Raw genomic sequence first — 12,595 nt, 5'->3', positions numbered from 1 at the left:
ATAAAACATGTAACGTTAGTCAAATTATAATCGTCTGAAAGGATTGTCATTGCCGCTTTCATAGACATCAGTGTGTGTTTTTTGCTAGTAGCCTATTTATGAGCATTTAAATGTCTGAAACCTGAAATAAACATGATGTCGTTGAAAACACTGAATAGTTGTCATGAGTTGTGATGTGACCAGCGCTGAGCGTCTGTCTCTGGCTCAGCCAAAGCGCAAAAGCACGTTTGAATTTTGGCACCGAAATGAGGAACCGAAATCTGCGTTCTGATTCGGTCCGGTACATACCGGTTATATAAGTACCGGTGCCATATTGGAACCGGATTTCGGTACCCAACCCTAGATAGGGATGAAACGATTACCGGTTTCACTATAAACCACGATAAAATTTAGTGACGGTTAGTAATATCGTTTTAAATGTAATTATCATTAAAACCGCGTGTGATTATCACGATTTTGAAAATTTGCGGTAAATCTTGTCCAGTCAGCGTCAGTCTGGTGCGCGCAACGCTATTTTTGAATGAGAAGAAATGGCAGAAGGCAGTGACAGCACTCGGGAGATTGTTCAGACTTCTAAAAGGACCAAATCTGAGGTGTGGTCATATTTTGGCTTTTAGTCCTGAGGGAAACTTAATCGAAGATGGTCACCCTGTCTGCAGAACATGCCAGAAGAAAGTTGCTGTAATAGGGGAAACACCTCAAATCTGCGAACGCAAGGCAAGTGGACTTTGACCTCACCACAAATACGTCTGGCAAATAATAACGTGAAGCAAACGAACAAATTCAGACAAGACTAGTGAGGTGACATTTAAGGGATAATTAGGGCTTGACATTAACAACCGCCATTTGCGGGTGTAACGTTATTTCGGCTGCACACTAGACACTTTGGCAGTTGAACTTATTATAGTCTTCTCAAAAGCCATCTGTTATAATCGCGTTGCGCATTCTAACCAATCACACGTGTTTCTATTGAGTTTACGAATGAAATGTCTCAAAATCAGAGGCGTTCAGATGAGCCGGAGTTTTGTTCAGAGCGCGCGCCGCGCTCACTGGCTGAAATCTGCACTCCAAACGTGTGATGTACGCAAGAGATTCACTCATCATACAGTGGTTGACTGTTTCTGTTCTATTTCAGCAGCAAAAATAGTTTCAAACAAACACAGCAGAACCACAGCGCATCTGATGTGACTGGCATAAAGTTGGCGAATTTAGGGACCGTCTCTAAAGTTACATACAACATTGGTGACGTTATACGCGTTTCTGACTTCAATAGCATTTTGAAGGGAATGACAGTCATAAAACTGACTGTAAAGTGTTCATCTAGGTGTCAGGTATGATGCACACCTTTTGATATTTAATAAAATAAACAGTCAAATCAAGATAATATGGAAATGTATTATTTCACTAGGATACTGCTTGGGCTCTTACACAAAATATGCTAGATTTAAATGCATCATAGCTGAACACTGATGAGAATATTACTTGAGAATATATTTACAGAGATAATATTAGAGATTATATTTACACCAAATAATTATTATTTATGCGTTGCTATTGACGACGGCCATTATAAGGAAGTAAATCCCACAGAATAGAATCTAGCTTTAAAAAGTTGCAAAGAGCTGCTTTTATTTATTTGTTGTTTGTTGATTTTCAAATATAAAACTTGTTGAAATGTTTTAAGTGTGTGCATCTGTTCTTTTTGAACACTTTCATCTCATTTGAACAAAACCATGATAATATTGATAACCGTGATTATTTGGGTCACTATAATCGTGATGTGAAATTTCCATACCGTTTCATCCCTAATCAGAGAGCGAGGAGCTGACAGATGATCGCAGAAGATTTGGTTTCAAAGCGAAATACGCCTATTTAAGTGAGTTTGTCATTGTACCGTTTTGTTGTGTTTTCATGAACTCACAATTCAAGAAAATCACCCCTGAATTGGCGCTAATTTTAAACCAAAACTAAAATGAGCGCAGACGACCGGCATTCATTCATGGCCGCATTGTCATTCATTCACGGCCTCACAGTCATTCGCGGTGCGTGTCCAGTCTGGCGCATTTTCAGTTAATGCCTATGGAAGGTTAACTTTCATAGGAATTCATTGAGAACACTCTGCACCGCTCCGTTATGAATGTCCGTGCGGCCGTGCGCATTTACATTCTGTGAGTGAGATCCCACCCCCATATATGAGGGTGGGGAAGCACGATCATACAAATATACGACCGGGTTTGTATTGATAGAGAACTTAATGCTAAATCGCTGAAGTAAACCTTTAAGCAGCACAACTGTTTTCACAAAGATAATAGTAATAATAATAATACCAAGAAGAAGAAATGCTTCTTGAGCATCAAATCATCACATCAGAATGATTTCTGAAGGATCATGTGACACTGAAGACTGGAGTAATGACGCTGAAATTTCAGGAATAGCTTACATTTTAAAATATATTCAAATAGAAAACAATTATTTTAGTTTGTATGAATACTGTTGAATACTGCTGTTTTTACTGTATTTTTGATCAAATAAAACTTTTGAACAGAAGTGTACATTGAGGACTTTTCAAAAAAGAAAAAAAAACTGATTTATCCTGATCTGTCATGTTTCTAATGAACAAATGCATTACAAAATAAAATTATTAATTTGAACAATTCAGATAAAATGACACTGAAATAACACTGTAACATCCTGTATACAAGAATGTGAGCGCAAGTATTACGTGACTGCTTATATGCAATTCATTGGTTAAAGCATTTGTATACTTGCACAAAGAAAAAATAGATTAGACTGGTTTAAGATTTGATAACCGGCTGCAAAAAAAGCTCCAATACGCTAAAGCATGAGTATGAGACCACTGTCAGAGAACAGAAGGGGAAACACTTTCCCCCAAAAAGATACACTTTTATTTGAATAAAAGATGAGGTTTTGAACTCTTATGAAAAGGAACTTACACACTGGCGTGTGGTTTCTTCTTGGAGAAATCGCAGGCCAGTCCCAGGTCAGAGATGCGAACGTGTCCGTGTTCATCTAAGAGGATATTCGCAGGCTGTGGGGAACAGCATGTGATGTGGAGATTAGGACACAGTCAAAAAAATTTTTAAGAGCCTGATAAAGAACAGACTGTCTGTTTGTGAACAACACCTCCAAAAACAGCATCACTGTGATTCAATGGAGTACATTTACTGAAGAAAAAAAAAATAGCAATAGTGTAACACTTTGTCTAAACGCAAAGCCAAAAGTTTCCAGCAAGAAACAACTACCATGAACACAACGACAATAGGGCTGGGTTAAAAATATTAATTTCTCAAATTTAATTGATTTTCATTGTAAAGAACCAAGAAGCAATCTTTGCTTTTCAGTTGATGAATGAACAAAGCTTTGTAACGCGCCTCCAGTCCAGCAAATCCCAATAAGCTTTGTTACTTCTGATATGAAACACAGTCTACGATGATTAATTATGAAATTCAAACAACAAATACTAGTTTGGTGCTCTTTAATGTAGAGCGACAGATCGATGTAGCGCCTCAGTTAAAGTAGCAGTGTGGAGCGCACAGGAACTGGTTGTCTCTTCCGCTTTACTACTAGTTACAGCATGAATTAAACAAAGAAATTTAAAGATACAGTACAACATATTCAATTCCGTATTATGGCTCACGCAAACGCTCATTCAGGGTTTCAACTGCCGAAAGACGTCAAATAAACAGCTTGTAAACAAAAGAAAAGCCCTTCAAAGCCCGTTAGTCAGCTAGAAAAATGTACTCTAGAAAGGAGCATTTTGATAAACATATGTGCTAAATTGCATATTCATTGTATTTTTACTTAACCTGTTCTTCAATATTTCCCATAATTATTGAATAAATCGGTCGGACACCATTCAAATGTTTATATTTAAAAAATAAAATGAGTAGAAACCTAAGTAATTAAAAATGTATTATGCTATTATTATAATAAAATAAACTTCCTTACATGCAATTTAAATGCAAGTAGACTACAAATCAGTTAATTTTAACCATTAATATTATAGTGTACCAACTGTGGGTCCCTGTATAGTTTACAGCATTAGCTGAGAGAGATTTTTTTCCTTGAAGAAATTTGTCCCCAAACTAAACCATACTGAATTGAAATCGAATCGAAAGCTTGTGAATTGAAATGAATCATGAAATTTGTGTCAATGCCCAGCCATAGCGCATAGTAATGAGAAATATATATATATATATATCGTCGCTGTCAGATGAAAACCACGTATGTCCATTTTGCCGATTTTGAGATTTTTCGAAGGATTGAATGTCCAGGTTCCTTTCCGTATACAGTATGCTTCACATATCTAAATGGCCAATGAAAAGTTGTGAAATCATGTCATCTGATTTTCACGTATATCCATTTGGTGTCAAAGCTGTCAATCACGCTGCGTATCTCCTGCCCTGTGGAAGCATCTCGCCGGTCTCGTGAAGTTTCATCGAAGCTCAGCACTGGATAGCCGAAAGTACGACATTGAAGCTCTCCACAGTTTAGTTCTAATCTAGTTCTTCACAGATTAGTTTGCTTGCTAGTATGTAAATAAACTCTCATTGATAAGATTCTAACTTTTTTTTTTTTAGTCAAACTGATCAAATTATAGCCTGTAATGCTACCGTCATGATTGTCACTAGAACATGCCTCACTCATACTGCTATCACCGCTTGCCAGAGGCTGAGAATGTCCAGCACGTATTCCTCTGTCAATATGAAACGCGACCCCCGTTACTGTAAAATATGCACGTATGTCCATTTAAACTAAATTTTGGTCAAATGTGGATTATATCATTACACTGGCAAGAGTATGGTTACATGTAAAGATGCCGTACCAAGTATGACAACGCTACATTCAACTGCTTTTGAATTACTGTGTTTTTTTCACTTCCTGAAAAGTAACCGTTTTGGACATACATGAGTTTCATCGGGCAGCGACGATATAATATATATATATATAAATAAATAAATTCAGGCGGTCAGTGAAACTGCATCAAATGTCTGTGTTTTGTTGGCAATCAGAACAAGTAAACAACACAAAGGTACAGTGAATCAAAAGTTATCCAGGGATAATGCCATGATGTATTTTGTGTGTGTGTGTGTGTTCGTTCGTGACTCTTTAGCCCCGCCCACTGCACGCCTGCACAAGCTCGGCTGTTTTCGGAAATAATCGGTTCAGTGTATCTGTCTTTTATAAATATGAAAAACTAAAGAATCTTCGGAGATATGAAGGATGCAATACTACTCTATAAGTACTCAAGATTAACATGAGACTGGCAGAAACTGTGTGTGTTTTATACCCTTTAATAAACAGGGATTTTGATAAATGAGATTTGAATGATAAATGTATTAATATTAAACTACTGGTGTATAAAAAGATCTGCATAATGGTTATTAAAAAAATGATCTTTCACATACTATTATCGGCATAAAGGATTGGAATGATATGACGGCGAGTAAACAATAACAAATTTCATTTTTGGGTGAATTATCTCTGTAAGAGACATATCGCACTGGAAATCTTCCCATGCATTATGGTTTTCAGGAAGGCTGCTCAGAGGTATAAGCAAGCAAATGTGATCTATTTCACAGAGTTTTTCTACTACACAAACCAGCAGTGATACTGCTGAAAAACAACAGGATTGTTCGCTCACAGAATGCACCCCGCTTGCATGTGCAGTCTCCCGTTTCAGGAGCTTGCCAGGGAAGATCCTGCATATCCTCAGAAATCTGGCAGCGCAAAGCCCAAACATCTCACTTAAAATTGCATAATTCACAATGATTGCATAACTATACTCCTGCTGCTCGCACATGGAGGGTTGACAAATTACGTGATATTAGGGGTCATCGCAATGGCAGGATAAACTCTACGTTTGGGACCGTAGGTAAACCTCGACTCGCTCCGTCATATGACGTACTTTTCCTTTTAAAGACAATAAACAGTGCTGCCAAGAGAGACAGCTCAGCCAAACTTAATAAAAAATAACCTCAGACGACGACGCAGAACAGATAAAAGCTTATGTTACAAATTACACTCGAATGGAACATTTCATTTTCCCTTTTCGGTGGGGGAACAGGGAATCACAAGCACAGGTTTTCCAGTGAGAGAGGACAGTACGAAAAGAACGACTGTGATGGTGATGAACTTACTTTGAGGTCTCTGTAGACGACGAAGCGATTGTGCATGTGTTCAAGGCCCAGTATGATCTCAGCTGCATAAAAACGCATATCCTTCTCGCTGAAGACCCCGTGCTGAGATAGGTGATAATGAAGGTCTCCGCCTGAAAGACACAGGTACAATCAAACTATTAGACTGCGTTATAAATATATAAGATCAACAGAAGATCAATAGAATTTCACAATAAATCTCATAAATAAGGGATTCTATACCATGTAACCAATTTATTTATTATTACGCTTTATTTTGTTACTTTGTTTTTTATGTTACTTAATTTACTTTAGTTTGTAAATCCCTGAAATCATCAGGGTTACCGTTAGGAAAACTTGATTTCTTATCTCACATTTTTTGAGCAATGCCATTTATACTTAATTGCAATTTGCAAAAACACACATCCTCTCTAATCATATTTCAAGTTGTAGGTCAGTTACGGATCTTCTACTCAACCCAGTATGAGTTTTTTATTAATTAATGTAATGTAATTTGATTGACAGATGTCACATGAACAGCCACTTGAACACTGTCTATTTCTGAGAATTCTGGGAAAATGTTTATCATTCTGGCGAGGGTTATTTCGTCTGGATTCATGCTTGTCTAAATGCTTTTGCGGAGTTAATTCCACTTTTCTGAAGTGAGTGATGGGATTGTTTCACAAATCAAGAAGGACATTCAGAGAAGTGGCCCGAGCTGCAGCGCAGATACAGGAAGTGTGAGTGTGTCTGAAGAGGAAGCTCCGCCCCATGTTCAGGCTGACATTGAGTTATAGAGGAAGGCCAAAATGAGAGCCCTAAATGGCCTTCTACGATCTCGCACTGGGTGGTGTTGGCTTGGATTGGGGAGACCATCTAAATCACAGCACAAAAATACGCTTCATGAATCTAAAACAAAACATCAAATAATCCTGAACTCATGACACAGAATCCAAAGCATTGCACTTCTGCTTTTTTTATTCGGAGTCTTAAAGCGGTTGCACACCGGACAAGAAGAGTCACGTCTAGAGGTATTGCACACCGGACATTCTATTGCCAGTTTGTGGTCAACAATATTGATAGTTTAAGGATATTGTGAAATTAAGATAATGTCTGTACTGCAGTCCTGAGTCATTATACATTGGAATTGGCATGTACAAGCCTTTAGACAGAAGAGATGATGGCTGCCCTTACCATTCATCAAGTCCAGAATGAAACACAGTTTATCAGGGGTGTGGAAGGCATATGTCATACACACTATGAAAGGGCAATCCTGCAGAGAGAAAAAGAGACGGAGAGGGTACAACAATTGAGACATGGATGTTATTGTGCAGTCTGACCATGACGACGAGTGGAGTTTGGACTTGTGTACGTGTCACTCACCCCGGTGCTGACCAAGGACAGCATGATTCTCTCATTGAGCGCCAGCGTTTCTCCCTGCTTCATTTTGATACGCTTTTTATCCAAACACTTCATGGCATACCTGAGACACACAGAGTAAGTGAGCACATCCTTTTATCCAAACCCAAACGAAGATACTTTTTGGTTTCATCCTTACAACAGCACTTACATTTTCCCTGTGTCCGCCTTTCTGCATCCGTACACCTCACCAAAACCACCTCTACCGATGATCCGATGCACACTGAAGTCATTCATTGTCAACTACATGCAAAAATAGAACAATTAAATAAAAGACGATTTCAAAAGGTGCATGAAGAACTTTTGGATAAATAAAGTACAAGGGAATGTAAGGGGAAAAAAAAAAACTTACATGGATGTTGAGCTCTACATTCTTCCACTGGCAGAAACGCGTGAACTTGTCGCTGTAGAACAAAGATTTTAATGTTAAAATCATTCCCAAGCAACAAAATAACTCAAAAACGTGCATTTCTTTTCTTTTCTGTCTCACCTTTCTATGTACTTCTGAAAGATCTTTCCTCGAAGACTGTCACAGATTTCAACTATGTATGGCTGGAAGAAGGCAAGCAAACAAATGCATCAGGATCTGTTGCGAGTCCCTGCTATCTAAACACTCTACTTCCATTGTGTTAAATGCACAAAAGCCAATCTGCACCCGGAAAAACAGGTTCAATTTTTTTTATTTCATGTTGGGGGACTTACCTGAAAGAGATTTGGAGGAACTTGTTTCTTTGCTAGGTGAGTCTGGACATGGTCTACTGCCTTCTTAGAGAAGGGCTGTGAGAAAGGAAGGTAGATTAGGTGACATTTGTGATAAGGGAGGTCAAAACACTAGAACAACAAGAACAGTTTTCCCCTGCATAAACGGCAAGCATTGACATTAACCTCCTAAGCATTCCTGGTTATCACAACATAAAACACTATGGCATAATCACACAGGCCTTGAGAGTCCTATAAGCCATTGTGTTGGTTCATTCAGGCTTCCTGTTTCTGAAAAGCTACGACTGGAGACTGACGGAGGCTAATGGGACTCTTGTTTTCTCAACAGAAAACATTTGAATGAAGTCTCCAGATCTTCAATAGTAAACCATTACGCTGTCAGCTAGCAGCATTATAGAACCATGTTCCTTTGCATGAATCACATTATGGCTTAAAAAGTATTCTATACAATTTATATAATATATAATGCAAGAATTCCTCTTCACTGATTAGTTGTTGGATCACTACTTGACCTTGCAAATAAACATGCAGCAAATAGAAAGCTTTGATATAGCAGGAGCAGATCTAAATTAGATGCAGTAACCGACATGGCTCAAAATTAGTAGAACAGAGGTGACAGAGGTAAAAGATTTATACATTATTTATTAACTGCGCAGCCACATGTCGTATAAATGAGAAATGACTGCTAATGACCAATTTATCGATTCTGACATTTATTTCTTACATGTGAACACGACAGAAGCTCCTTCATTATGTAGACGTCATAAATCTGTCGACTGCGAGTTAGCCTCTCCTCTTCTGAATCCAACTTCTCGTACTCTTTAATCTGAAAAGGACAAAACAAGATTAATGTCATCACAGAGACAATCCCACGCTTTTTAATAGGATACATGGTGTTCTTCTGGTCAATGGAAAGGCAAAGAACCGAATTGATTAGCCATGTCATTTGTGGGTCAAGTTAGGACAAATACAAAAACCATTTAGTAAAAACATGCACACAATGCTACAAAGACCATTGAAGAGAACATACAGATGCCTGCTTGCAAAGCAAAACCAATTTTACCTCCTCATAAAACTTCAGCTGCGGAACGGCCTCATCGATCTCGTTCATGCAGAAATCCTTGAACAAGAGGAAACCTGGACAACAGAGGAAGGAAGGAGAACAGTTAGATAAGGTGAGAAACAGAATGAAAGATGGAAAGATCTGACCTTTTTAGTGTGCGCAATGCAAGAAAATGTATTTATAAACATCAAGCAAATAAAACAGTAGCTATATTGATGCCTTTTGAAAGCATGATTCCTGAAAGGCATTCATGCTAAAGTAAACAAAAGTATAAGCAGAGTAAATAATGAAGAGACAACTCAAATAGCAGATATACCACCATGAATAAACATAATGAGATTTGCTTTGAAGGGGGAAGTTGTTCCAACAAAGCAGCATTTCCATAACCAAATCAATATCACATGGTGAAGAAAACACAAGAAAAACCACAAGCGATGTACAATATTTTATGGATATTCTTTATAAACATGCATTCAGCCTCGCAAAAAAGTTCCTGATTTGTCATGGTGTCATGAAAATAACATAATTAAAAGGCTATGTTTTTTTATGCACAACGATTTAATCTTTTTCCCCTTTTGATTTAAGATAAAATATGATTCATATGAGATTCACCCAAACAGTTTAGCTCTCATTCGTGACTTGCGGATACTGGTACAGTGCTGACGGTAAACACTCAATGAATGAGGGATAATAATAAAACAACATAACCAGTGGACCGCGGATTAGTTACTGTTGAGAGGATTATCCTTAAATCACAGGGCAGACACCACTATCCTAATTCAGAAAATCCCCCATCAGACAGCCACCTTGACCTTTCATTTCACTCGATCCTGCCAGCTGCAGCATTTCCTCTCCTTTTCACCTTGTTTGCTTTTCAACAAAGCACAGCACAAGTTACCAGTTAAACAACCCATGCACTCACGTGGTGACGACGTGGCATAGAGGGAGAAGATAAGCACAGACAGCAAAGTTGAGACTGTTCCCATGGCAACAATAATGGGCCACCATCATGAGCGGAGGGGACGGGCCTCGGATGGAGATTGCTGCCTGTCATAGCGTCTGATTGGGAGAACGCACAGGGCAAAAGCCACAGGATGAAATGCAATTCAAGGGTGTCAAGAGTTATATGGCCCTCGCAAGTGATATAAACGGAGCAGATAAAAGATTCAGGAGGAAGGAACGTTGTTCTAGTGGAATAGCGTGAGGTGCTGAGATCTGAGAGTGTGGCCGCGTCTGATACCTGCAGCATTAGCGCGAGCTGATTACCAATGTTAAAATAGGAGGGCAGTGCAGGCATTAATTGGATCACAGTGGAATTATCTTTCAGGAGATTAAAAGCAAAAAAATAAAAACACCACAAACATGGTGCTGCTGGGCAGCTAGAGCACAATTTCTATACCTATTCATTTTAAATGAAGTGCTTTATATAATAACAATAATACACAGCTGAAATTATATGGGCATAATAATTTACATTTACACATTACATTTACAGACGCTTTTATCCAAAACGACTTACATGGCATAATGGATATTTAGGTCACAATGCTGTAGTAATGTATTGTGATACTTTATTCTCATCCAGTCCCTGGCCTGCAGATATATTTTGCATACATTTACAAAACATACATTTCCATAATATAACTTATTTTTAAATACATACATACATATATGTGTGTGTGTGTGTGTGTGTGTGTGTGTGTGTGTGTGTGTGTGTGTGTGTGTGTGTGTGTGTGTGTGTGTGTGTGTGTGTGTGTGTGTGTGTGTGTGTGTGTGTGTGTGTGTGTGTGTGTGTGTGTGTGTGTGTGTGTGTGTGTGTGTGTGTGTGTGTGTGACCCATGCTGGTAACATGAGTCGCAATGAGCACATTTTCAAAAATGAATTTTTCAAAATTTCTATTAAAAACCCTTCAAAATGAAGTATGATTTGTTTGAATCGGACTAAATAAATGAGCTGTCAGCAAAATCAATTTTGAGAAAAATCAAGTTAAAGTTTCCAAAACACTAGCAACCATACCTTAAAATCCCTGGTAATAACACCACATTTGGCACACATCAAGTCAAAATCAAATATCTATAGGAAAAAATATATATTCAACTTTTTTCCATGATACCACAATTGTTTGATTAACATTAATGAAACAGACAGCATATATATTAAGACCTACTGTACCGCACAGATGTTTTATGATGTTACACATCAGATGTTTTTCCACAACAGTTAACTAAACGTTCACATTAGACATAACATATATTTTGAAGTACTGCAATTCTCTGTATGTGTGTATATCGGGATCGTGCTGAGGCGACTGTGCGCATGCATCGGATCTATCAGTCAGCGCGGAAGATTCGTGTACAACAGAGCCTGATAGTGTCTGATAAATGTCTTATCTTGTAGAATGCACGCTCAGCACTGCTGCTCACTATACACAGAGTACGTGCGATTGCGAATCAAAAGCGAAAGTAAACGCGAGTTCCCCGATTCGTGCAAATTACGCGACATACAATAGCCAGTCTCCAAATATCAAATTTTATGCTGAGCTGCGTAGTTGTAACCTCCTCTTAGCTCTGCTCTCTGTTATTGTTTGCACTTAAAGGATTAGTTCACTCTAAAATGAACATGTCCTGATATTTTACTCACCCCCATCTCATCCAAGATGTTCATGTCTTTCTTTCTTCAGTCGAAAAGAAATGAAGTTTTTGAAAGAAAACATTCCAGGATTTTTCATCATATAATGGTTTTCAATTGCAGCCAAAATGATGACGGTCCAAATCAATGCAGTTTCAAAGCAGTTCGATGGGCTTCAGAGGCTCTGTGCTGTGAGATCCCAGACGAGGAATAGGGTCTTATCTAGCCAAACCATCAATCATTTAAAAAACAAAACAGAAATGAATATACTTTTTAACCTAAATTGTTCATGTTGTGCAGCTCTGAGAGGTAAAGATAGTCTGCGAGATAGTCTATCACGTAGGAAAGGTCACGCCAGACGTAGGCAGAAGTACCGCCCCGGTGTTTACAAAGCGCTCGCGTGAAGACTAATACAAACGACCTTTACCAAAAAAAAGGTAAAACAACGGTATTGGACGATTTTGAAGTTGAAAATTTAGTGTTTTTGCTAAAGGGCGTTTGTATTGGTCTTCACGCGAGCGCTTTGTAAATACGGGGGCGGTACTTCTGCCTACGTCTGGCGTTACCTTTCCTACGTGAGCAGAGCTGCGCAACATTAACAATTTAG

The 12,595-nt window shown here is 38.4% G+C and overlaps 1 protein-coding gene across 1 annotated transcript in view; it reads right to left on the bottom strand.

Annotated features, from left to right (window-relative positions):
* Positions 1-12,595, bottom strand: part of grk3 (G protein-coupled receptor kinase 3) — a 70,951-nt gene that overhangs the window by 19,555 nt on the left and 38,801 nt on the right. The window contains exons 3-12 of the mRNA XM_079804441.1: positions 9,361-9,434; positions 9,022-9,123; positions 8,280-8,354; positions 8,068-8,129; positions 7,930-7,981; positions 7,729-7,820; positions 7,542-7,641; positions 7,353-7,431; positions 6,162-6,292; positions 2,955-3,049 (exon numbers count right to left, since the gene is read on the bottom strand). Of these exons, the coding sequence (XP_079660567.1) occupies positions 2,955-3,049; positions 6,162-6,292; positions 7,353-7,431; positions 7,542-7,641; positions 7,729-7,820; positions 7,930-7,981; positions 8,068-8,129; positions 8,280-8,354; positions 9,022-9,123; positions 9,361-9,434 (862 nt within the window). The remainder of the gene's footprint in view (positions 1-2,954; positions 3,050-6,161; positions 6,293-7,352; positions 7,432-7,541; positions 7,642-7,728; positions 7,821-7,929; positions 7,982-8,067; positions 8,130-8,279; positions 8,355-9,021; positions 9,124-9,360; positions 9,435-12,595) is intronic.

This window comes from Gobio gobio (assembly GCF_949357685.1).
Source record: "Gobio gobio genome assembly, chromosome: 22".
NCBI classification, from domain to species: Eukaryota; Metazoa; Chordata; class Actinopteri; order Cypriniformes; family Gobionidae; genus Gobio; species Gobio gobio.
The sequence above is the reverse complement of the archived record's forward strand: the minus strand, read 5'-3'. Positions and strand labels throughout refer to the sequence as shown.